At 40.4% G+C, this 27,479-nt stretch overlaps 1 protein-coding gene across 1 annotated transcript in view; it reads right to left on the bottom strand.

Moving 5' to 3' along the window:
* DOP1B (DOP1 leucine zipper like protein B) overlaps positions 1–27,479 on the bottom strand; it is a 94,862-nt gene that overhangs the window by 34,463 nt on the left and 32,920 nt on the right. The window contains exons 6-20 of the mRNA XM_065403664.1: positions 25,634–25,732; positions 23,771–23,894; positions 20,951–21,051; positions 20,383–20,491; positions 16,243–16,363; positions 15,020–15,139; positions 13,775–13,880; positions 12,567–12,758; positions 10,645–11,332; positions 8,380–8,651; positions 6,432–6,584; positions 5,230–5,330; positions 4,280–4,470; positions 1,943–3,560; positions 1,574–1,685 (exon numbers count right to left, since the gene is read on the bottom strand). Of these exons, the coding sequence (XP_065259736.1) occupies positions 1,574–1,685; positions 1,943–3,560; positions 4,280–4,470; positions 5,230–5,330; positions 6,432–6,584; positions 8,380–8,651; positions 10,645–11,332; positions 12,567–12,758; positions 13,775–13,880; positions 15,020–15,139; positions 16,243–16,363; positions 20,383–20,491; positions 20,951–21,051; positions 23,771–23,894; positions 25,634–25,732 (4,107 nt within the window). The remainder of the gene's footprint in view (positions 1–1,573; positions 1,686–1,942; positions 3,561–4,279; positions 4,471–5,229; positions 5,331–6,431; positions 6,585–8,379; positions 8,652–10,644; positions 11,333–12,566; positions 12,759–13,774; positions 13,881–15,019; positions 15,140–16,242; positions 16,364–20,382; positions 20,492–20,950; positions 21,052–23,770; positions 23,895–25,633; positions 25,733–27,479) is intronic.

Genomic DNA, 27,479 nt, shown 5'->3' with positions numbered 1-27,479 from the left:
GAAGGCTGGGGGGTGTGGGGGACTCGAGGTCAAGGCAGAGGGCTGGGGCTGTGGGGGTGCAGGGTAGAAGGCTGGGTGTGTGTTGGGGTGGGGGGGTGCAGGGCAGAGGGGTGGGGGTGCAGGGCAGAGGGGTGGGGGTGCAGGGCAGAAGGCTGGGGTGCTCGGCTCGTGGGGGTGCTCCCAGCCCCCTGCCCTGAGCAGCTCAAGGCAGGGGGCTGGGAGGGATATGCCTTGTTCCATCCCCTTCCCCCAGGCCCGTCCCTACCTCTCTCTGCCTGCTCTACGGAGCTGTGTGCACGCGGCCGCTCTTCCCCCTCCCCCTCGCAAGGGCCATCGCGGGCAGGGAGAGGGAGGAGGAGGGGCCGGAATGCACCAAGCTGTGGGAAGAAGCAGGGGAGGAGGGAAACTTGGCTGCCGCAGGACCAAGCTTCAGCCTCCTGCCCCCGCAGGGGAGAGCGGTGGGCGGGGGGGGCTGAGTGGGGCGGGGGGCTGGGACCCCCCCCCACCGCTCTCCCCTGCCGGGGCAGGAGGCAGAAGCTTGGTCCTGCCACAGCCAAGCTTTCCCCCTCCCCCGCTTCTTCCCCCAGCGTGGCGCTTTCCGGCCCCTCCTCCTCTCACGGGCAGGCAGCGTGCCACTCAGAATCGGCTCGCGTGCCGTGTTTGGCACGCGTGCCGTAGGTTGCCGACCCCTGAACTAGAGTATAACATTCTACTGATTTTGCTTTTGATTGAAGAGTTCATTTCTCTATTTGAGGCCATATCCTCTTCCAATAAATGGTGCAAACTATATATCTCCATTTTCCACATAATTTGTAACAAAAAAAAGAGCGTGAAATGCATTCTCATTTAGAATACATGCCACTAATATTCTCCTGATTACTTATTCTATGGAAATTTTCCAGTTAAACAAATGAAGTAAAGTAACTTGGGAATAGAGCCACAAAACGCATGAGTATTTGGGTGGGGAAGACCAAATTAAACTTGTTCTGGTTTTGCAATACAAGGAAAAAAAAAAAAAAAGGTGAGAAAAAAGGATGCATATAGAGTTGTCTGCAGTGTGGTTTTTAAGATGTACAAATTTTGTTCACTCATACTTTCATTTAACAACGTACTGAATATATTTATAAATGTAAAATTCATATTTTCCTAGAGAAGCTTTTAGAAGAAATGACCTTTTACTGTATAGCTTTTTTTGACAGCATGACACTCGCATTTCTTTCTTCATACATACAAATTACTTCAGAATAATTTAAGGAGAATACTGTACTTTCCCCATAAATGAGTAGCATCCAATAATCCAAATATATTTATTGTCAGCACACACTGAGCTGGGGTGAGAGAATAGTTAGCTTATCATCTGCGAGCAGAGGGTTCTCCTCTACACAAGCATGTTCCTCTTCCGACATGGAAGGGGATTCTGCTATCCCTATAGTAACAGCCTCTCATTTCTGGGCCCATAATAATAGACATTAATGGTCCTGATTCAGCCAAGAACTTAAGTACTTTGCTGAATTGAGGCCAAACTGTCAAACGTATGGTATATCTACTGAAGTAATAAGAAGCAGTTTGCTACCTTTTTGGCTTGATTAGGATGATCCAAAAGGCAAAAGTGACCAATGGTTGTTAAGCCTTCCAAAAGTGTCAGAGGATAATCTGGTGTAATGTTCTCCCTTTTAGAAGTTACGCTTTGGAGAAGAACATAAAAGTTATTAATAGTACAACTGGGTATTTTCATTCTTTACATGACTACTATGGTCAAAAGAGTATTTGGTCCAATGTTCTAACTGCTGAGGTATCAGAAAGCAAAGTTTCTAAAATAATTAGACAAAAAAGTAATTTTAGAATACTTTAGACAATAGTATGAGTTTGAGAAAATAAGCTCATCAGTACTTTGTACTGAATAGTTAAATCAACATCAAAACTCTGCATTTAAGAATCTTACCTCACAGACATCTTCACAGTTTCATTTTCATACTGTTTAACAAGTTCATCCAGGTTTTTACATATCTGTATGATAAATGGTGCCACAGTCCAGCCTAAAGATTTCCCAAAGTATGGCAAAGAATGCGTGACTAAACCTACCCAAGATGGATGCATCCCATAGCCATACTCTGGCTGCAAACCTCTAACTACAGCGGAGACAAATAATCCTTGTGAAGTTATTGGGTGTGGATGCACATACTGCATTGCACTAATAGCCTGCTGGAAATTAAGAGCCCGTTGCCATTCCTTAGATAGGTCTGGCTGGTTCTCCTGTTCCTCATGTGTCTGTCCAAGATGGTGCTCCAAGACAATCAATATTTGCAAAAGCTTCAGCAGCTCAATCTGAAGGGGGTGTTCACTCCATATCTGATCTTGCCCAAAATTGATAAGGCTTTCTTCAAAGAGGCTCTGTTCGATGACGCTATTAATTTTATCAGATGTCATCAGTTCATACCGTTTTTGACTTGTATACATAGAAGCAGACAAAGAAAGAAGAACAAACTCTTGAATTTTGCATCTTCCAAGCAAGTTGTGTATAAACTCGATATTCTTGTTTTCTGCTGACTTTGCCATTGTGGCCAGCTGCGCCATCATTCTAATCAAGACTTCTACACTTTTGACTTGGACATCTCTGTTGCCAAGCACATCTCTGTGGGTTACCTTCAAGTAACATGGATAGTAAGAGCGCAGAAAACTCAAACAGAGGTAAGTCAGCAATTCTATTAATAAAGAATGGGGACACATGGTTGGTGACTGAGTCTGAAGCTTACCATAAAAGCTCTGTCCCACAAGAGTTTCCTGGTGCCGGGCTAGAAGATTATAGATGAGATTTAAGTGAGCTGTAGAGCTTGTATCCATGCTAGTACTGGCTACAGCTTCAATAAATTCCTTAGGGTTTGTTTTGAGTACTGCCTCTAGTACAGAAAAAGCATACAAAACCCTCTTGGAATCGTAAGGCTGAAAATACAAGAGAATGTGTTTAAACAGAGCCTCTATCATCTCTTGTTTTTCTTTCCGCTGCTTGAGCAGCCTAGAAGTTGTAATTGCTTGGAGTTCCAAGTCCACCTCCTCATCACTTGATAGTGATTCCGATGCTTGAGTTTTCTCAGAGTCTGCACGCACAAGATTTAACATAGGACTGGATTTGGAGCCATGAAGAGGGAAAGTATTAGATGAACTAACATTCTTCATGTTTTCTCTGCAGTCGATTGTAGCTCTACAGTTCTCCTCATTGCTCATTTCCTGTGGATCCAGAGAAGGTGAAAAAGATGATGTATTTTCACTATCATTAGGTCCTGTGCTGGTATCTGCCGATTCTGTGTGTTCACTGTTATCATGATCACCACCGGGATCCTGTGGAGGTTCTGTACAGTGGGATGGTTCATTTTCAGACCATCCATTTTTTAGCTGAGATGTCTCTGGATCGATTTCCACTTCAGCCCAAATAGCTTCCCTGTCCACGGTTGTAAATTGGCTCAGTGGTATGTTTTCTTCAGAACTGCTTTCATGTAGCTCAGAGGCTCCAAATGACTCTTTGAAAGAGGCACTTTTCTTGCTAAACCAATGATGTAAGTCTTCTGAAAAAAATATGAAGATTTCAAAAATCAGTGTTTATTATTGCAGTTGTTAATACATTCAATAGCCTTTAGGCTGAAAGACAAACTTAAGAGAAAATGTAATGGTGATCAAGTAACTGACTTTACATTAAAGTTAAAAATCTTATTTATGCCAAGGAAATAATTTCATTGAGCAGTTATGTTTTATGATGGAATTGTACAAGTCAGAGATACCATAAACCTTCTCAGACTGTAAACCCTTTGGGACAACGACCATGTCTACTTCTATAATTGCACAGCAGCTAGCACAAGAGACTTCCTTTGGATGCTACTATAATGTAAATAGCGAGAATGATGATGATTGGCAAGTCAGTTAGATAGCAAACAAGGTAGCAAAACTGTTATGCAAGCAGATAGCTGGATTAAAAAAGCAATTCAACTATTAGGAGGTTTAGAGCTTCTTTTGCTGAAATGCTGACCCAAAATAAGATACTAATGGGCGTTATACCTTTAAAAAGATATGACCTACTCCATAATTGTGTTTAAGCATTATTACAGGTGTAACTGAGAAGAGTGATATATGCAGCTGGCATTGCTGCTTATTAGAAGACACCTCAAACTGACGAGTATGACACCAAAGGTCAAAGACTGGCTTAAAATGGAGTCCAATGGAGTAATGTGACTAACTGTTAATTTACTTCACTCAAACGGTTACATTTTCAGTCTGAGAGCAGCTTTACCTGCTGAATTCTTCTGTTTGATGCAATGGATGGATGTGCGCTGTGTCTTTGGATGAAGAAGAAGCAGTAGTACTGGCTCAAGAATTCGTGCAACATCATTAAGCGAGAGAGCACGTATCAGCCAGCCCTGTGCTGCAGCACCAATTGCACCATCTGAACAATTTAGACTGTCCAGTACCACAAACAGAGATCTGAATGGAGAAATTGCAAAGGAGAAGTAAAATTGCAAGCCCGCATTCACAACACATTTTAAGACTTCACTCCTGCAAATACTTGCCCATGTTTTAGCTTTACTCCTGATAATAATTCCAATGCCCAGAAGTTGTGTCACTGAGTTCAAAGTCGAGCACATGTGTTTGCAGGAGCAAGGCAAAACATACTATATGTGTGTATATTGCACACACGCTACCTGCAATTAGAGAATGTTTTTATAATATCCTCTCCTACTTCATAAGGGTTGAAATTTTTGGCTCAATCTATCAGACTGAGGAGCACGATGAGTAACATACCACCCTTGGATTACTTTAACAATATTTTGAATGTAGCTGCTTTTGCCGGGCCCTTTTATCCTTTTCTAGGGAAATGCCCCACCTTCTTGATGTAGGAAGCCACTCCCGTTAGAAGGTGGGGCCTCAGCTGTTCACTCTTTGCTGACAACATGGAAAGCAACTCCCAGCAGAGACTTCAAACTCCTACTCCCCTTGGAACACCCTCCAAACAAACAAACAAAAAAACCCTCCACAGCCCAAGTACTTTATGACTTGCCGTGAGAGAGTGTTACCAACACAAATAGGGGTTTTTATTTTTAAGTTAAAAATAAATAAATATTTGACACCCTTACTTTGGTTCATATGACTGTCCAGGAGATTTTTTTTCCTAGCAAAAAAGTATCATTTAACTAAATATATTTATATAAACATTAAGCCAGGCAAATTAAAGTACAACAATACCTGTCAAAGGATCGATTGTGGGAAGTGACTCTGCTGCCTTGGATTTCTCTGGTCAAATGCCATATCACAGAGAATCTGAAAAGTGCCTCCAGCCTTGTCCCCTTTACAGAAGGAAAAAGAAAAGACAGGAACTTTTTGATTCTGTGATAAATGTAGTAAGTTTAGTGAATTTAAAAGGCTCTAGTAAAAAACAATGCTTATTGCATAGATGACTTCTAAAATCTTAAGACTTCTGCACCTGTTTTTCATTTCTAGACAGGATTAACACACAATGCCATTTTCTTGCCATGCACTCACAACCCAAGGCAATCAAAACAAAAAAGCACCTAGTGCACAAAAAAAAGCTGATGATTTCAAAGAAAAGACATGTTTGGAATTCCCATTTACAGTATTTTAATCTCTTGAGTTATTGGGGGTTGGATGACAAAGAAGGGTGATACGAAGGGACTGTTATTAGTGGGCAGACCTTACTGAGGATTTATCATCCCTGAATGTGTATAAGAGACTAAAATATAGGTTTCCAAACTCTTGACTATTCAGATACCCACAACCCCTGTATGGATCCTAATATATAACAAGTTTCAGAATTGTGAGAGCAGATATATATATAGATATATCTATATATAAAATGAATCACAGAAGGTTGAAGACATTGGTTATATATTAGCATCATGGTATGACCTTTTATTTAACTTACATGTTAGCTGTCAGAAAAACTAAGAAAGAACGGATTGATCTTTAAAATAGGGAAATGAAATTGCTAAAGGGAATCTGCTCATTTTAAATATAGTTTGACTATGCCTGGTCTAGGAGCCGTTCAATGCTGTCTCCGACACAGGGTCAAATGACTTATCAGAACATAAGGTTGGGAAGAATAAGTCAGTGTCCAGCCCAACTTGTTTTCAGACTTACCGTGGATCTGGAAAATATTTAGAAATGCTGTGAAGGACTGCTAATTTTGGAGAATCTGTGATTTTAGGGAAAGTGGATAGCATCCAATGACTAAGATGGGTCCTATGTTGATTCATCCAGAGATTCTGAGGGAATGCACCACAGGGAGGAGTGAGAGATTCTCAACTGTGGTCTCTAGAGAAGCAGGGGTTGAGAAGCCCTGAAGCTGTGCGGCCAGGGAGCTGAAGGTTGGCTGGAGCTAGAGGTAAAACACTACAATAATGAGGCAGCCTAGGAAATACAGGACTTACTTTATCATGATCCAATAGGGTATGACAAATAATATCTTCACAAATATTAGCTGATGGAGCCAAGCAGTGCAGTCTATAAAACAGCTCCACACAGGTAATGTGGTGCTCCCTTGTCTCTTTGTTCAGCTGATTCCAAAGTACTTGAGCGACTCTCTAGGGGAACAGATAAAATAAATTGTACCACTCCCACTGGTTTAAAAGTTTGGTATAAACACTAAAGTGTTCTGTATTTGTGAAAAGGGTAGTTCATATTTTCCTATCCTGCATATTCTCAGTTTAGGGAAGTGCAAGAGGCTGATTCATAAATCCAGAACTAGGGGAACACAACAGCACTGTCCTGGAGTTGCAATCAATTCATGTCTGTCCACTAACGGGTGAGGAAAGCAGAGTTCTGCTTCCATTTCTAACTTTAATCCCCACCCCAAACATGCAGAATTCAGATGATGTAAACAATACTAAAAATTGTAACACAAAAGCAGCACATAGGTAAGAAATGGAACACCAGGATAGTTTTACCACTTTGGCATACAAAGAGGAACAAGGTTGAAAGAAGTGGTAATGTGATAGAGCCATCTTTGCCTCACACGACTAAACAGTAGCGCCCAATTAAAGTTTAAAATTTTAATTTAGAATCTCCCCCCCTGCACGTCGTTTTAAAAAGTAACTAGCTGCTTAGACATGCCCTTCTCCTTCCAGCTAAGCCTCTCAACTGCTCTTCACATTACCTATTACAAAGAGTTGAGAGTTGACCTTGCACGGAAGCAGAGAAATAGTAAGATAACCTTACAGCTGTCCTTAGAAATATTCCTATAAATAATCACAACATATTGCAGAATAAAAAAAAATGACTATGGTATTTGATCAAAGAGGCACCCACTGGATTTAGATACAATATTTTGTCTACGAATAATATGGATGCTGATTGTCCAAAGCCATAATCCAAATGAAGATATCCTATCTATGTTTAAATCTCCAGTGACGCACAGGTATAACATTTCCACCTTATTACCAGAGTATATAATTTAGATAATGGTATCCGGTCTCTTTTCCACTATCCTCCATCCCATCTATTTCTACCATAAGGTTTTGTTGGTTTTTTTGTTAAAGAAAGGATTCAGTTGCAAAGAATGGGGAAGAGTGACTCCTGCTACCCCTATCCCAGTTACTAAGCTTTGCAGGAAAGACAAGAGAAACTGATGAGGTAACAAAAAAGGAAAGCAACCATTTTAAACTTCTTTTCCTGCCCCCTATGTTTTGCCTTTTAAACAGCATTTGGGGGCCCACCAGCCAGTTGAAATTCGTACTTTCTATTATCAATAGATAAAATGGAAGCTGTTTAAAAACTCTCAATGTAGCTCTTTTGCAATAGTATTTGAAAGTGGCTATTGGACCACAAATGACTGATAGGGCACCCTTCAGAAATATCTCCCCCCCCCCCCCTTATGTGGACTAGAGTGTACTTTGAATTTTCCCCCCATTTTATCTACCATCACCAATTTTTCATACTGGGAGCTCAAAAGAGCATAAAATCCTTCTAAAATGTAGTCTTCAAGTTCACAAAACAAAAACAAATGAAGACATTTAGTGTTAAGGATCAAGATTTTCAAAAAGTGACTAGTGATGTTTGGTGCCCCACTTGGGACACCTGGGTCTTTATTTTCCAAAAGTGCTGAGCATCCACCCTCTAAAATTCAGGGACCTTTAAATCTGTGCACAAGAAAGTTACAGTTTTCTAAAAATCACTACTGACTTTTGAAAATATCGGCCATGATACATTGTAAGAGACATAAGTTATGTCAGAGTGTGTATAACTAGGCCATACATGAGTCTCTCCAGTAGACATGAAGGCACTACCTTCAATGTTGTGTTAGATGGATTTCTGGGATAATTCTAATTATGACTAACATATTTTAGCTAAAGCATATTTGTACAGTAAAGAGTTTGACACCTGATAGAAGTCTGTTTTCTCTGATATTAGCTTTAGAACGCCGGGAGCAATTGGAGGAACTGTGACCATCTGCAGTCTCCCAAAGAAGGGGTTGTGTCCAGAGATTTTATACCGCTTCATTCTGTCTTCAATCACAAGTGCCAGTGACTGAGAATGGTTGATAACTTCAAGCAGCGTGGAGATGGACACATTCTGAATGTAGCAGTCATTTACGCAGCAGCATATCGTCATTAGGGATTTAAGCCACAGAGGGAAGCTGGTATCACAACCTCCTCAGAAGACAGAGAGGGAAAAAAATGCTTTTAACACATTTAAATGTTGGATTACTTTATCAGACATTTGTCAAATCTGAAGATGCCATGGAATTTACCTTTCCACAAAATCATGAGCTTTATAACAACTCTTATACACCTCTACCCCGATATAATGCTGTTCTCGGGAGCCAAAAAATCTTACCGTGTTATAGGTGAAACTGCGTTATATTGAACTTGCTTTGATCCGCCGGAGTGCGCAGCCCCCACCCCCACTCCCCGGAGCGCTGCTTTACTGCGTTATATCCGAATTCGTGTTATATCGGGGTAGAGGTGTATTTCAATGTGTAGCATTAGCTTGACCTACTAAAATATGTTATGTACTACCCTTTTATTCTATTAAAAGAGTTTATGCATATGTTTTAGGCTCTCCTAACACCAATTAAATTTTATTATCCACTAAGATATCATGAAGTAGCCCAAAAGAATAGGAAAAAACATTAAAACAGCTAACCAACATAGCAAATCTCAACATTCTACCAAGAGCCCCATCCTCTCAACACCTCCCCCCCTCTAAATGCATGCATTTTCGTTGTATATTCTGTTACATTAATGGTACTTCCATTAACAGCTACACTAATTTGTTTGAGAGAGGAATATGTTGGGGTACAATTAAAAGTAACTAAATATAAAGGTCCTAAAACACAAGCACCTCAAAAATTGTAACAGGAAAGTCACAGACAAGATTTGGTAATAATTATAAATATAACGCTTTGGTAACAAAAATCCCCTGACAAATCCATGTTTGTAGAAGACTGCTAGTGCCTCATTATCTACTTTGAGCCCAGACATCCCTCTCACAATCAAGTGAAAAAAGACCAACCACTCTGAAAATTAAGCATGTGTAATATTTTTTAAATTAACATTATTCATTCTCCTATTCATGTAGTTTCTGTATGAACTATCTTACAGAAAGTTACTCACTCCTCCCTTCCTTACTACAAATTCTCTGATTTAGGAGTGAGGTTGTTTTTTCTTCCTTGGAAACTCTTTACTTTCTATGGACTATGTAGAGGAAAAAGCCCTAAAAGCCCTAAAAGTCAGAATGCCCAACATGATATCCTGGAAACTCAGAAGCTGTATGACTCTAAACCCTTTAATTAGAACACTTGACATAACTGAAGTGTCTTCCATCAGAGCATCTCAAAGAACTGAGGGCTAGTCTACACTGGCAACGCTAAAAAAACCAAAACCACACACAACACCTCCAAGAGAGGTGTAGCTCCCAGCGCTGGTGCGCTGTTTACACTGGCACTTTACAGTGCGGAAACTTGCTGTGCTCAGGGGGGTGTTTTTTCATACCCCTGAGTGAGGAAGTTGCAGTGCTGTAAATTGCCAGTGTAGACAAGCCCCAACGTTGAAGACACAACTGCCCAGGGAGTAGGTAAGTATTATCCCCATTTTACTGATATCAGAAATCAGTCGCAAAACCAGAAGCAGAACCCAGATCTCCCACTGCCCCACTCCTGTGTCCACCACAAGCCTCTCTTTTCTAAAGGCCCACTCTTACCCTCTTCCAGGGGAGTAGCTGAACTGACAATGGGAACCAGCCCTAATTATGCAGTTTGTTCTGATGCTGCATGTTAGCCTGTGTTGACCCTCTTTTCCCAGGGAACCCTGAGGGGGTGGGGCGAATTGTTTTATCCAGGACCAGAACACCAAAGTATTTCAAAAGAGAACAAAGTGGATTTCAAAAACTGCAAAATACACTCAATTCTAAAACATAAGATGCACTCTAATATGGGCATGTCTTGGACACAGTAAGCAATTTGCCTTCAGTCTCTCCCCATATCCCTCCAAATACCCAAATGTACTACAACTGCATTCATCATACACACCCTGTCATATTATATTGTGTACACATTCTTGGTTGTGCCTAGTACATAGTGCATTTAGTTTGTAGTACAATTTACATTTTGGGACACTGAAGTTATTTGTCTAAGACACTTCTTACCAGGAACTTGAAACAGAGATAAATACAATTGTTCTGTTTCTTCCTCAGAAAGGTAGACTGGGAAAGTAGTACAATCCAGTAGAAGGTGACAAGCAGCAGCAAAGGCCTCTCTGCAGTCTTCTTTCATGTCCCCCAAATCAAGCATTACCTGCTCAATGTCCCATTCTTCTTTTCCCTTTTTGCTACCAAGGTCATGGTTTGCAGGGGAGAGAGGCTCCAGACTTTTCTGTTTAAATGGTGATCCTCGAACTGTGAACAAGTCTGAAAGCATTTGTTTAAACTGCGGTACGGTAATTTGCTTTCCTTCCCAGGGGTTCTTTTTCTTGCTAGCATTTTCAGCGACTCTGTAATTATTTTCTTTCTCTCCTCTGCTCATGTTTGCTATCGAAATTCTGCCATTTCCTGGATCTTGTAAATGCACCCCAAAAATGTATTTACTGGCAAACTTATCAACTAACTCTTGGATACAATGCAAAGTCCTCTGAATACTCCCCCCATTTTTCCAAACATCATCCCTTTCAGGAGTCACTCTTGGCAATCTTAAGTGTTGAGAGAGCTCTGGGGATGAGGCACTTAGACCTATGCCACTGTCTTCAGACTTGAGGGGAGCGAAAGCAGTGTCATCTTCATCCTGTAGTGCAGGCTTGGTTTCTAAAGTTATATCACCGTTTTCTTGTTTCACTGGGCTCTGAAATGGAAGCAGTGAGTGTCTATTTCATTACATTGTATTTTTGGAGTTTCTTTAAATAACTGAAATCACACTCGGGGCAGCAGGGGGAAAAAAAGAGTGTAGGACAGGAATCCCTTCCCTTCTGCCCTGTTAACTTGTGCAGTGTCTTTGTGAAAGTGGTATCAATAAACTTGTAAGAGTTATGGTCCTGCTGATGACTGCTGTTTAGCCAATATTCTCTTTTTGGGGGAACATCCTATGGCCTGTGTTATACAGAAGGCCAGATTACATGGTCACAATGGTCCCTTCTGGCCTTGGAATCTATGAATCTCCTGAATTTATGAATAAACCACCTTATCTGGCAATTGTTGGAGCCAAAGAGATATTTATATGAAATAGTTAGATGTGGCTATTGATGAGTGGCTCTGTTGCATTGAAGACAAAACTATACTTGTTTTAAAACTACACCTCACACCTCCTCCTCTCTGAGGCTCTGGGCCATGTTCAGCACTTTCACGATCTAATGTTGTGCAATAGCAGCCCAACAGGAAATTTAAGAAGTGATAAAGCGTGGAAGGAAAGGGTTTCCTTGTTATGCCATTGATTATAACGTCAATAAAGCAGCGACTGCCAAGTCTGATTGTTTCTAACTGTTATCTCTATTCTTGTATTATTGCTCATCATTAGGAAACTGTGTAGTTTGTTTTCTACCTGTATCACACATTAATTATTTGCCATGTTCTTTTGAGCTTAACAATTTGTTGTATTAACATGCATCTTGTAGCAGGCCAGGTAATCTTGATAACAAAAAGGCTGGGCTTGATCTGGCCACTTCAACTCTATTTCAAATGCCCCAGGGCATCTTACCAGTACATTGAGTAGCATCCACAGAAGAGCGGGCTCTTTTCAGTGGATGGGATGGAGCAGGAAAGGGGTTTGCACCACATCCTAGTTTTAGACAACACTATGCCTTTGCACGGCTTAGACAACAAGTCAATTAAGGTTGGGGTTGGTGCCCAAAATGAGACCAGCTCAGATACATGGCACAAAGTGGATCAGAGCCTATGAAAGGGGCCTAAATAGGTAAGACTCAAGAAACTATACTGCTGCGATGAGTAACCTAAATTTCAGTTAAAGTTAGTAGCATACCTTATTTTAATAATGCAAATTCTTTTATGGAGAGTACAACACTTTTGATTTGTGAATAGTTATTTATAAGCAAATATGCAACAGGCCTTGCAGCAATACCTACCGAGTTTTCACTTCCGGTCTCATTATCCAAGTAGGCAGGAGGCATTTGTACTTTGCTAAGCACTTTGAAGCAGGTCTTTAAAGCATGAGTGAGTTCTGGTAAACTTAGAGTCTCCACATTCTCCAGAAGAGACTGTACCATGTAACTGAGCATCTGTGGGAGATACTGAGTCTGCACTTCAGAGTAAAGTTCCTAAAATAAGCAGGGATTTAAAGTAGTTAAATGCTAAATGGCTTAGCAGACAGAAATGGATTTTACCATTGTCAAGCTGCCTAATATAAAGTCTAACTTCAGTGAGCATAGATGTGACTAATACATGTGCACATTGAGTTAAGTTACATATAGTTGCTTTAAATAGTTCTACTACTCCACTCAATGCTGAACATAGAACCAGATCCTAGTGTTGAATGGAATTTGACTACTGATAATAGCCTTGCAAAACAGTCCAAATAATATATCCACCCAAGCAGCAAAGGGGAAAAAAACCCTGACAATACATGGCATATATATCCTTTAAAATAGGATACAGTTAATGAATTTTTTTTTTTTGGATGGGCAAGTAAAATGAAAAGTAATCACCCACAAGCAAGTGGGCATACAGAACTTTGCAAGTCATGCATGAGTTACCAGTCAATTCTAATTTCTATTTCAGTAAATTACAGTTTTATTATAAGTATCCAGTTATAATTAGAAAATTTCAGTAATTTTCATAAGTTCATTATTCGTATGTAAGTCATCTAATCAATATATTGATTTTCCAGGGAGTGCTGGTATTCCGAGACTGAGTTTATATATTTGTCAGATAACTTACAAAGATATTTGTCTATTAGCTGAGAAGCCCCAAACCATTCTTATTAGGAGGATATGTTGCATACCATGCTGATAGTAAACCCCCCATTAACACCTCAGTCCTATAAACGCTGAGAAGACTAGGAACAAAGTTCTACTCTTGGTTTACATGGCATTAAGTGGTCTTGAATGGAACTCCTCACACGAGTAAGAGTGGGCAGGATTTGGTTCAAAGGATTGTGTATTTATTCATCAGTTTTCTTTTCAAATGAATATGTAATTCCTCCATTAAAAAAAAAAAAAATGTATCCACCAAAATAAAAGCAATACTTCTGTGTAACTGAATCTTATCTGATAAAAGGGAAAGAAAATGAGAGTTAGGACTCTGAATGATTAACTTTAGGTCAAACTTGTCTTACCAAAGGAATCACATCAAGAAGGAACAACAGCAGTGTGCAGAGCTCTGAGATTGTAGGAGGAGTGCTGACATTCTCAGTAGGGTATCTTGTCTGCATGGATTTATTCCTGGAATTGAAAGAGAAAGTGTGGTTTATTTATTTATTTATTTTAAACACCTAAACCTAAATGTACTTTATATTGGCATCCGTGCTAACTACACAAGCCAAGAAGGCCGATTTGTATCCACCATCAACTTGGCTGTTTAAGTCAAGTACTTATCAACATTTTATTGTGATCACAAAGTTGTGTACAGTTTAGCATCCTAACATATGGTAGTTAAGAGAAGTACAACACCACATTGTATTATCTTGATCAAAATAAGCACCAGTTTCTTCTCTTCTTTAAAGTTCATATTAGATACTTAGCAACGTTACCCGTTAGTCTAATTCCTCTCTGCTGTGCTGAGGAAACCCCCAACTATTAGTAGCCTAGCATATAAAGGGATATTTTCTGGGAATTTCATCTTCTGAAGACAAAAAGTTATAAAACTCGCATAGACAAGAGCAGAGTAAAGGAAGAGTGCTATTATGCCATTCCAATAAATACTGGCTCATTTCAAGCACTAGTTATGGTGCTTAAATACTATGCTGACTGACAGGACACCTCCTTTCAATTACCTAATTAGGTTTAGAATGAAAATACACTCATACTTAATTGCACACTTTGGAGGAAGCACTTTTCCATTAAAATTTTGATTACAGTTAAATAGGTGTACCTATTCTAAAAACAAAAGTTTGGCCACCTTGTGTGCCTCTTAAACAATATTAATTTCATTTCTACATAGCATGTGAGAAGACACTAGGCCAGATTCTTCTGTATGGGGAGTTGCTGTATGCTGTATTTTATGTACATTAGCTGAAAAAACAAAGTGGCCAGGAAAGATCATCCTAATGTAAGTATGATCTTATCCCATGTGATCTCCTTGCTTTCTACTTATGAACATGCAGTTTTTCCTCCAGAAAATAACCATGTTGCTTTTTGGAAAGAGTGACCAAACCATGGCAGTTTATTTTGTATTTAGAAACAGCTGCCTCAGATTTAACTACTTGTATTAGATGGTGAGTACAGTATCTAACCATGCATCTCTCTGCCCCTTTGGTTAGGATCATGACACTGGCATTTGAATCTTTCATTGACACTTCTCTGTTGTCCTAGCTATGTAATTCTTAATTTATTTTTGCATTAATACCAGACAGCATAACTACCTGAAGCAGTCCTCAAAACATCTGGTCATATAATCCCATAGAAAATCTGTACTTAGAGATGTGATCAACAAGTTGACTGTTTTAACAATTTCTGAGGCACTTCTATTCTCTTTGATCGCACTGTAAGAAGAACAAAAATGATTAGTGAAGACTAAACAACAAGTATACACATTTTTGTATTATTTGAACTGTTCTTAGAAAGTTGGCCTGAAGAAAAGACATGAAGTTCCTTAATTCAAAACAACCATTTTGGAATAGCTAAATTTTGCAAGTGTTTCTGAAGACACGAGAAATCTTTAACCTTTAATTTGATTTTGGGTATGTCTACACTACCCACCGGATCGGCGGGTAGTGATCGATCTATCAGGGATCGATTTATCGCGTGTAGTGTAGATGCGATAAATCGATCCCCGATTGCTCTCCCATCAACTGCTGAACTCCAGCTCGGCGAGAGGCGGAAGCAAAGTCGACGGGGGAGCTGCGGCAGTTGACCCCGCGCTGCGAGGACGTGAGGTAAGTCGAACTAAGATACGTCGACTTCAGCTACGCTATTCTCGTAGCTGAAATTGCATATCTTAGGTCGATCCCCCCCCTAGTGTAGACCAGGCCTTTGTGAACTAAAAAGTTGAGCTCTGTCAACACATTTATGTAATAAATCTGATGTTAGAGAGACAAGGTGGGTGTATGTATTTATGTATGCAACACTGCATATATAAATATGATGTTATCAGCCAAGAATCTAAATCAATGATCTCAAATCCTCTTGGTTGGAAGAGAACAACCCTGTGATGCTAAAGGAGAACTCAAGGTAGGAAATATAAAGTAAAATAAAAAACAGATTGGAAAAAAAAAAAAATCAATGATTTTAATTTTTTTTACATCAAAAAGACACTGTTAGAACTTATGCTATTAACAAACAGGTAAGATTTACCCAATGTGATTATTGAATACACCTCTACCCCGATATAATGCTGTCCTCGGGAACCAAAAAAAAATCTTACCGCGTTATAGGTGAAACCACATTATATCGAACTTGCTTTGATCCACTGGAGTGCGCAGCCTCGCCCCCCCCCCCCCCCCCCCGGAGCACTGCTTTACCGCGTTATATCCGAATTAGTGTTATATCAGGTCGCATTATATCGGGGTAGAGGTGTAGTTTACTTTAGTAAGCTTTCTTATGAAAGATACAATTTCAATTATTAGTTGAAAATGGTTAGGTATACCTTGTAAGTACATTGCCACTTTGACTGTAGCTAAGTTTAAGATCAGAACCCAGGGCATCCTTGCAATAAGAATAAAAGGCTCGAATCACTTCAAGGAACAAATCCCCAACAACTTGTGGCCCTGCAATCAAAAGAAAAATAAATCCAGTAATTACCCCAAACTGATTACAGAACTAATCAATTACAAGCTTTTAGTCTAAAACTGAACTTCTGATTATAAAGAAAATGTACTATCCCATGGTTACTTATGGGAAGTACGGGGATGAGACAATTTTCTATGACATTTTAAACTACTATCCAGATTCCGCTTGTGAGATCAAAAATTTGCGTATTAAATAACTTAGTTTTGTACACCTTAATAGAATGTGAGATTGCCAGAATTTTACAATTTTTTGTGAAGCTGCTTGAAAAGTTGGGCTGTATATTCCATATTTCACTTCAAAAGATCACAAGGTAGTTGCTTAATAAATGCCTGCATTGTTTTTAAATCACTTCAGACATTTATATAAATGTGTGCTAATGACATTTAATATACAGTGTGCATGTCTCAAATGACAATTGTACAGTCAAATTCCAGGGGGTTCCCACTGCCAGTTTAATATGCTGGCATTACAATGAAGTCTTCAACTCCATACATGGAAATTTGAACAGTTGGTAGGATCACACAGGTTAACACATGGAGAAGAGAAAAAAGCCTATCAAGGAAAAAAGGATCAGAAATACACTAAGGAAGGCCTGATTTTCAGAACAGCTGGCAACTGTAGTTCCCATTGACTTTAACTGGAATTGTGGGTGCTCTGCGCTTTTGAAAAGCAAGTCCGTAGTGCTAACAGCACATCTGAGGCCCAGCCATGAACCTAAAGAAGCTGCATAGGACTAATACTTCATGCTTATGTGACGCATGGCTAGAAAGGGTTAAACATCCTGTAAAATAAATAACCCTCAAAAGACATGTGGGCAGATAATGTTTGAGTTTTTGTGTATTTACATATATATTAATAGGGTCAACAATGTAATCAACAGTCCCTGTCTATGTTGTATTCTGTTAATTCAGAGATCAAAAGAACATCCTGGCATTTAAATGAATTGTAAACACAGGATATCTCTGTATTCATTTCTCTTTGAAATGTTTAGCAAGTCATCTGTGAATGGTGGAGGAACAAGCAAATTGCCTTATGTTAATCTGTATGGCTAAGTACCGGTGATGGACCTCCTTCAAAGTCATGCTAATTACCTTTTGTTCCCAGAGGAATTCCAACTTGTCAAAAAAGGACACGAAATTGTATAAAAGATCCTTGGGTCCTGATCCTGTTCATCTCAAATCTGCTTAGGCTTCATCAGGGGAAGTCTGAGTCGCAAGACTGAGGTCCCAGTTATGCTGGAACGCCCTGAATATGATATTTGGACATTGGAGTAGAACCTATGGACTATTTCTGAAAGAACTCTTTGCAACTACAAAGCTCACCATCTCTGCTATGAATCTGCACCTCAATGAATTGAACTCATGTCTGTATGTATATTGATCTTTTAACCACACTCTCTCTAGTTTTTTAATAAATTTTAGTTTAGTTAATAAGAATTGGCTGTAGTGTGTATTTGGGTAAGATCTGGAATATTCAATAACCTGGGAGGTAATGTGTCCGATCCTTTGGGATTGGTAGAACCTTTTCTTTTATATGATGAAATAAGATTTTCAGAAATCATCATATTTGACTTAGGTACCTGGATGGAGGCCTGAGGCTGGATCACTTTAAGGGAACTGTGTTGTTTGGATTTCTGAGTAACCAGTAAGGTAATAAAGCAGCTGTTTTATGCTGGTTTGGTAAATCAAAGTATTGGAATATCCACCAGCTTTTTGGGGATTGTCTACCTCATTCTTTGCAGTTCACCCTAATTGAGTGGCCTCAGCTGGCCCCCACTGGGACCCTGGTCACAGCTAATATAGTGCTTTTTGTTCATAGATCTCAGGGCACTTTACAAGGGAGATCAGCACCATTATTTCCACTGTATAGATGGAGAAACTGAGGCACAGAGAGATTAAGTGACTTGCCCATAGTTACCCAACAGGCCAGTGGGTGAGCCAGGAATAGAACCAGGTCTCCTGAGTCACGGTCTAGTGCTCTATCCACTAGGTCACACTGCCTTGAAGAAAAATATTCTCTTTATGTTATGCTCTTTTGCATAGTATCTTTGCAGTATATTGATTTCAAAATGAAGTGTCTAATTCACATTGACTTAAGGCTCAAGAAGCTTTTTAATACTTTTTTGTGTACTACAGAAATAGGAATATTTCTAATTTTGTGGTTTAGATGAATGCAGGACAGGTTTTATTTCACTGCTTTTGCTCTTGGATTATAGCTTAGTTTATATCCTAATGTACAAAATATATATTTGATTGATCCAATAGTTTTATTTAACAGTGCTTTCCTGCTCAGAAATTTTAAAAAATAAAATAAAATCCATATACCAAACAGTGCTTATACATAACAAAAGGCTCTAAGTGTAACAACTTATATCATATAAATATTTCTTAAGCAAGAAAGCACCCTTTAAAAAGAAATCTACCTGTGTTACAATGTGTCTAAAAGAAAGTCACACCTGGACAAGAAAAGCAAGCATCCTGTTACATTCACTCAAGAAGTTTGCTTCCTTTGTAGACAAATGAACACTGAACTGAGCGCCTTGAACAAAATCTGTACTAATTTTTTTCACTTGGTAAAGGACAGTACATGTTCATCCTGGTTTTTCACATAAATGCTGTCTGATGTATTGATGAATTTGTAAAGAACAAAGGGGCAAATGCACTGAGAGAGGCAAACAAAGATATTTTCCTCTCCACCATCCATGAAATAGGAGAATCCTCAGACAAATACTAAAAAATTTAAGCCGCTGTCAGCTAAATATTTATAAGCTCATAATGTGAATTATTCATTCATGGTATCATCTACACAGATACTGTGATAAAATCTTCATAAGCAGGGTTACCATGCCCAGTTTCCTGCACAGCATTAAAAAACGTCATTTTCTACAGGAGATGGTTTACAGGCATGAGATTCCTTCAGCGAGAAAACAAATCTCGTAAGCAACAAGTTGCCAAAGAGTACACAAGTTTCAAATAACCACAAGTTACTCATAAGCATCTTGTGTCTGTCACATGTTCAAGTACAGTAAATACTTCTCTGAGTAGGTTTTACAAAATATTGGTATATACAGCAAATCAGGTATGTAATCTTGGCACCTGCATAGTGTAGGAGGATGTGCTGGCCCTTTATGGGTGAGGCACTGCCAGCTTGCATTATAGGACTGTGGATCTCTTGAGCACATGACAGACTGAGGACGTGACTACTGCGGGAAACAGGATATGCAGATCAGTCAAGGGAGACTAAGGCCTGGTCTACACTAACCCCCAAATTCGAACTAAGGTACGCAACTTCAGCTACGTGAATAACGTAGCTGAAGTCGACATACCTTAGTTCGAACTTACCACGGTTCAGACGCGGTCCACACGCGGCAGGCAGGCTCCCCGTCGACTCCGCGGTACTCCTCTCGCCGAGCTGGAGTACCGCAGTCGACGGCGAGCGCTTCCGGGATCGATTTATCGCGTCCAGACCAGACGCGATAATTCGAACCCGGAAGTTCGATTGCCAGCTGTCGAACTACCGCGGTAGTGTAGACCTGGCCTCAGGAGGAGCAAGATGGGCCTAGGGAGGAGGCTTGCCAGGAACAGCCAAAGGTTGGGAAAGACACTGTACAGAAAGAGGAGAGAGTTGCCCAAGAAACTAAGCTAAATGAGATAAGGAAGGTGACCAGGGAGGGGTAAGAACTTGTTGTTTTCCTAACAGCCAGAGGGAGATATGCAGCCTGGGAAAGGGGCTGTGATCAGAAGCAGGCAAAAGACCAAAGAGAAAGTCAGATCAGCGACAGGATTGTAGAAAATAGCCCCCGGGTGGGGAGTTGAGCAGAATATTGAGGCTGAAATGGATGGCTGCTCTGCAATATAGGACCCAGGGGCTGGAACCTGGGGTAGAGGAGGGACTGCACCATTTGGAGATGATTAACAGAAAGCCTTCTATACATCATGTCATCACTATAGTACAGCAGTTCTTAGCAGTCTGTGTCAGTAGTGATATTTAATATTACCTATTTCAGGTTTGTCAAGGAGACTAATTAGGATACGGAAAGGTTTCAGATATGCATGATCTTCTAAGGCAGCCTCTGAGAACTTCTGATGCAATATTTCAATCAAAGCCTGTTAAAAGAAAACACCAAAATGTGACAACTACTAAGGAGAGATACTGTCATTTTATTAATAATTTTAGGTCTGGATTCTTGCACCAGGTGCCAAACTTAGTCAAACTTTGATTACTAAAACAGAATAGGGGGGAGAATAAATTAATTCAGATAATCAAGGAAATTTTCAGTTTATTTGATACATACGCAAGAAAGTTTTGGATAAACAGGATTTGTTTTTAGTAATTCAGGTAGGCTAGCGTAGTCGGAACTGGCAGTTTTCATTAGATTCCATTTACATCGCATGCCCATAAAATGGAACAAAACAGCACAACATGCGTTCAGACTTCCTGTCAAATGAATACAAAATAATGATCTCCTCCCATCTGTTATAGTTCAGGAAGAGAGGCCATGAAGGACATACAGTGAACAAGATGAACCGCAGTTTGTTCTGAGGTTTAACAAAATAAATACCAACCTCAACTAAAAGATCTTTGGAATATTTTCCAAAAAAATAGAGGGCATGATCTTCAAAAGCTGCAGAATCTGGAGCAAAAGTACCGCCTTTAATATCAGAGCCTACAAATTAAATAAAAACATCATGAGTACAGAAAATACTGATGTAACATACATACCATAAAACAAGCAATAGAAGCAATTATATTCATTTTAACCTGAATTTGTCCAAGATGTAGTTTATGCTCCAGTCCAGGCTGAATGCCTTCAAAAAATGTGCGCTTACGTGGAGGCCAACCACCAAGTAACTTGTGTGTCATCTGCAGCTTGGGCCTCTTTCTAGGGCCTCTAATACAGGCTATGACTGAACCATGCAGATATTTCTGCATAATATCTAAAATATTTTCCTATCCATCCACACAGCTAAAACTCTTGTGCAGGCTCTCATGTCTATTACTACAACATTCTTCTCTTTGGCCTGGACAAATGCAATCTTGCCGCCCTTGGATTCAAGTAGAAAGTTGCTGCAAAGATCATTTTCCCTGCTGGTTGTTTTGACCACATGACCTCTCTTTGCATCCCTTCACTGGGCTCCCTCTCCTCTAGCACATCAAACATAAGCCACTCGTCCTCACTTTCAAGGCCCTTCATGGGCTATCCCCACCCTACCCGTCATCTCTCATTCACTACTGAGCTGTCAACTCCTGCCTCCAATTAGTCTGTGATGCCAGACTCCATTGCCCATTTGTTAAAATTTTCGAACAAGCACCTTTGTGCCTTCTCCCACATTCCCGTGATACTCAGGAGGAAGTCCCCATAAACATCTGCAAAACTGTCTCACTCACATCCTTTAAAAAAAAAAAACCCTTAAAACTCTCCTTTTCTGTGATACCTACACAAAAAACTTGATAATGGCTGTGATACTGGAGTATTGAGATCAATGCCTATTATGACCAATATCGTCTCATTGTTTCCTGGTTCTCCCGCCCTCTCTCTGGGCTTGTCTACACTGCCAATTTACAGCGCTGCAACTTTCTCGCTCAGGGGTGTGAAAAAACACCCCCCAGCACAGCAAGTTTCAGCACTGTAAAGCACCAGTGTAGACAGTGCACCAGCGCTGGGAGCTACACCTCTTGTGGAGGTGGTTTTTATCGAGTGCTGGGAGAGCTCTCTCCCTGCGCTGCACCACGACCACACGAGGCATGTTAAAGCGCAGCCGCAGCAGCGCTTTAGCATTGCCAGTGTAGACTAGCCCTCTGTCTATATCCATCTGTTATCTCTTGCCTTATACTTAGATTGTAAGCTGCTTGGAGCGGGCACCATCTTTTAGCTGTCTTTGTACAGCGCTTAGCACAATGGGATCCTGGTGATTATGGTAATACATGTATCACCATCATCAACAGCTAATCAAATCCCTCCCAACCCTTGAAATGGTGTCGGCCTGAAGCATCCTTCTGGAAGTGAAAGCTAGAGATAGATAGATCCCTTCAGAGCCGATCGAAGTCGTCGCCTCCTCCCTCCCCACAGAGATTAAGCAACTGGATAGAATTCTGGCTCCATGAGATCAATGGGAGTATTGCTACTGACTGCACCAGGGCCAAGATTTCATCATGCTATTTTCTGTGCCTCTTCTAAAACCCTGACACCCTTGTGAGTTATGACTGAAGCTTTAGATCCAACATCAGTTCTCTGCAGGACAGAGCATTGCACTAGCAATAAGAACATAAGAACAGCCATACTGGGTCAGACCAAAGGTCCATCTAGCCAGGTATCTGTCTTCCAACAGTGGCCAATTCCAGGTGCCCCAGAGGGGAAGAACAGAACAAGAAATCATCAAGTGATCCATCTACTGTTGCCCATTCCCAGCTTCTGGCAAACAGAGGCTAGGGACACCATTCCTGCCCATCCTGGATAATAGCCATTGATGGACCTATCCTCCATGAATTTATCTAGTTCTTTTTTGAATCCTGTTATTGTCTTGGCCTTCACAACATCGTCTGGCAAGGAGTTCCACAGGTTGACTGTGCACTGTGTGAAGAAATACTTCCTTTTGTTTGTTTTAAACCTGCTGCCTATTAATTTCATTTGGTGACCTCTAGTTCTTGTGTTATGAGGAGTAAATAGCACTTCCTTATTTACTTTCTCCACACCAGTCATGATTTAACAGACCTCCATCATATCCTCCCTTAGTCATCTCTTTTCCAACATGAAAAGTCCCTATTTTATTAATCTCCCCTCATATGGAGAGAAGAGACAACCAAGCCAGCCTGGTATTAAGGAGTCTTATAAATGGAAGACTAACTTGGTAATTATTGTTATCAGTTTGTTACTGAAACTATGTTATCACCATTGTAATTTTAATTGGGATAAGATTTTGATTCCGATTCACTACTTTAAAGCAACCCTTTTTTCTACTTGACAACAGCTCACATACTACAGTTTAAGAATTGCATCTGTACAGAATTGTTGTAGATACTCTTAAATGCTATGGTATGTAAATCGAGATTCACAGATTACAAAGAACAATCATTTCTGCTTCAAATTCAGGCATGTTTGCTCTCTGACTAAAGTTATTTCCCAAACTTGTTATAGACATTCCGAGACTGAATTGTGATGAGGGATATCAAGTATTTGTTAGAGACACTAAGATTTAAGAAGGCAGAATTTATTTATCAACTGAAACAATATTGGCTTAATAGAATTCTCAATTGCAAAAGAGTTGTCATTTATGAACAGAATGAAGAGACTTCTATTATTTATCTCTGGAAAAGTATATTCAAATGTAGTGGACAAAGTACAAATTAGATATTTACACTTAATGTTACCACATATTGCACAGTACCTAGCAACCACGCATATAATCTTCTATTTAGTGACATGTCTCTCCTCAAGAGTGTTTGTGTAGCTGCTGAGAGAATATGGACTACATCAGACTTGAGCAGTGGAATAGCACTTTCATTGTAGTCCTAGACAAAGAATAAAGACAACTTAGCTGTAGGTGAACTGTAAAATTCACAATTAACTAATTTCTAATGGCTACCAGTATCAGATATAATACTGACAAAGATATGTTAATAGATCTAGCCTACTAAAGGAGAACAGGGACAAACCATCAACAACCTGCAATTTAAAATCTCAGTAGAAATTGATCCACTGAAGTCTTCCTTTAAAATTGTGTGGTCATTTTCAAATTTTTATTGCATAACCACAATTAAGACATCAAGCCTAATTAAGAATTAACCATTTTGTTACTCACTAACAAACTAAATTAGCTGACATCTTCAACACTAGGATGATGCTAGGAGACAAACTAGCAAAAAGTAATAGGGGAAAAATCTATTTGATTTTGCAAATACTGTGTAAATATTTTAATTTAGTCCAGACAACCCCAACCACTTAAGAACTCTTAGCTGGGAAAAATAAAAATACAGTTAATTTCCTATACATAGTTGCTCAGGCTTGAGCTCTTCACATTTTATGTTAGCAACCCCTAAGTGTGTGTTTAAGAACACCAGTGGTGTCTCAGGCCTAATGGATGGTAACCACTATGTGGGACTTTGGGGAAACAAAGTGGATGCCTGACCCTGCTGAAGTCCACAGCCAGAGGTGAAAATAAGCCGGTACAGTACGGTACGGCGTACAGGCAAGAGCCAGTACACCGTGTTGGACCGCACCGGCTTCTGCGGTGGGGATTTAAAGGGCTCGGGGCGGGGAGCTCCAAGCCCTTTAAATCCCGGCCCCAGCCCGGCAGCCAGGCTCGGGCAGGGATTCAAAAGTCCTGGAGCTCCCAGCCGCAGCGGGGAGCCCAGAGCCCTTTAAATCCCGCCCGCAGCTCGGCACCCGGGCTGGGGCCGGGATTTAAAGGGCTCAGAGCTCCCTGCCGAAGCGGGAAGTCCCAAGCCCTTTAAATCCTGGCCCCAGCCCAGCCACCGGAGCTGCGGGAGGGATTTAAAGGGCTCTTTAATTTGCCCCTGAGCCCTGGGGGCTCCCAGCCACCTCGGCAGCTGGGAGCCCCAGGTTGATTTAAAGGCCCTGGGGCTCCCAGCCACAGCCGGTGCCCCAGGGCCTTTAAATCTTGAGAGGCCCCGCCTCTTCCGGATGAGGCCCCGCCCCCCTCAGGACTCCAGCAGTACCGGTAAGTCCTGTACGTTACTTTCACCCCGTCCACAGCCAAACTAGTAACTGCAAATGGTGCAGGATTAGACCCCAAGGGTATGTCTACATGGGGAGGGGAAGAAAGGGAATTAAAAACAAAAACAACGCCCCCCTCCCCCACAAGCCTGCAGCAGCAAGTCTCAGAGCCCAGGTCTACAGATTTGTGCTTGTGAACCTCATGCTATGGCACCAAAAATAATCACGTAGATATTCCAGACTGGGCTGGAGCTCAGGGTCAAACCCACTCCCCTCCCCAGGCTTCAGAACCCAAAGACCAACCCAAGCAGAAATGTCTATGTGGCTATTTTTATGGCCACAGTGTAAAGTTCCATGAGGTCAAGTCTGTAGAACTGAGCTCTGAGACTTGCTTCTGCAGGGTTGTTTTGGGTTTTTTTGTCATATAGACATATCCTTAGAAAGAGAAAATAACTGGTGTGTATTCACAGGAATATCTAGATTATGTAGGACCCTACAAGAATCTTCCCTCAGTAAGATCTTATCCTTCCGCCAATAAAATGTAATCATAATGACATTCAAATAATGCTCTTACCAAAGATGTATAAAATGGAAAAAAGAAGAGAAGCACTTCCAAAGTGTTTCTTTGCACAAGAACATTTGAATCCAATACTGATACACGCAAAGATTTTACCTGTAATTTGAGAAAGAAACATAATACCATTTTATTTATAGTTATAATCATTACCTAAATTATGAATATTGTTGACAGCTATTAAATATTTTAATTATTTATTTTATCTTCTAATAGGAATACCAACATCAGTACCTTTACTTGGTGTGACGTTATATGATTAAAATGTGACCATGTATATCAGTGTTGCTACTACTGTTATACAATAGCAAAAAATCTTGTGCAAAGTAGGTCATGTAAAGTGTCAATGGAAAAGTTGTGATTTGCTGAATAGGATTATCCTGTTTGTATGCATTTATCTTTTTTGTACCTGAAGTTATGAGTATTGACTATATACCTTTATTTCAAATGTGTTTGCTCCTGTGATAACTAAAGTAGTTTATATCTAGTCTAGCTAGCACAGTGTGACTGGACCATTCGAGTTGATGGCCCATCAACGAACACAATGGGCCATGGAAGAAGTTTATCCCCGCAGGATGGGCCTTCCGGAGGACATTTTAGCCAGAATATGGGAATGACTCCTGGTATGACTCATCACAGCATGCAACGGCATGTGACTTGCTCATGTGACTCTGGACTCCATCTTGTTCCTGTACTTTTCCACAAACTAAGGGTTTGTCTAGACTACCACTTTTGTTGGTAAAACTTTTGTCAGTCAGGGGTGTAAAAAAAGCACCCCCCTGACCGACAGACGTTTCCGTGGCAAAAGTGCTGGTGTGGCCAGCGCTATGTTGGCAGGAGAGGCTCTCCTGACAACATAGCTAATGCCGCTCGTTGCGGGTGGTTTAACTATGCCGGCAGGAGAGCTCTCTCCTGTTGGCCAAGAGCGACTACACGGGAGACCTTACAGCGGCACAGGTGTACTGCTACAGCTATGCCGCTGTAAGGTCCGTAGTGTAGACATAGCGTAAGACAGAGTTTTCCCTCCACATGGGAGAAAATATAAAAGGCCCTGGAACATCTCCATTTTGCCTCTTTCCTGCTCTGATCTCTGGACTACAGACTTACGCTAAAAGGAGCATTCTAATCAATGGACTGAGGACCTTCCAATCTTTTGGATGTTACCAGAGATATTATAAACCAGCAGTTCATTTCATCACTGCTTCAAACCCGATCCAAGAACTTTGCAATGCATGTATGTATTTGATTCCTTTGACCATTTGAACTCTCTCCTCTTTCTTTTCTCTTATAAATAAACCTTTAGATATTAGATACTAAAGGATTGACAACAGTATGATTATTGGGTAATTTCTCAGCTGTTTGTCCTGCATCTGGCATCTTCAGCTGTGACCCACTGAGGCACGGCGACACTTGGAAAGCATCGAAAACTACATATTTAAAGAGAACTTTCTTTCCACAAATAGGAGAACATAAAAATGATTCAGCTTTATATTGTTTCCATATATAATGATTAGCATTTCCACATATCTGGGTAGGCCACAATTTTGAATATCTGATGCCTGCCAATGCATCTTGAGAGGACACATCCTGTCTGATGATTAGTTACAGTTATTCCAGTATTTCTGGTAAAACGATAGGTAATTTAAAACCTATGAAACATTTTTCAATTTCAAGAAAGGAAATTAAATACAAGACAATAGATACTGGAGTTCTCCTGTTGGTTTACTGCTGTTTGGTTTAGTTGTATGTTATTTTAAATAATGTCAAAAGGTGAACAGTGTTAAAGTTAAAAAAAACAAGAACATCTTAAACACTGTGTCTGACGTACAATGACAGAGAGTTTGAC

This window comes from Emys orbicularis, chromosome 1 (genome assembly GCF_028017835.1).
Source record: "Emys orbicularis isolate rEmyOrb1 chromosome 1, rEmyOrb1.hap1, whole genome shotgun sequence".
NCBI classification, from domain to species: domain Eukaryota; kingdom Metazoa; phylum Chordata; order Testudines; family Emydidae; genus Emys; species Emys orbicularis.
This window is presented reverse-complemented; position numbering and strand designations above follow the sequence as displayed.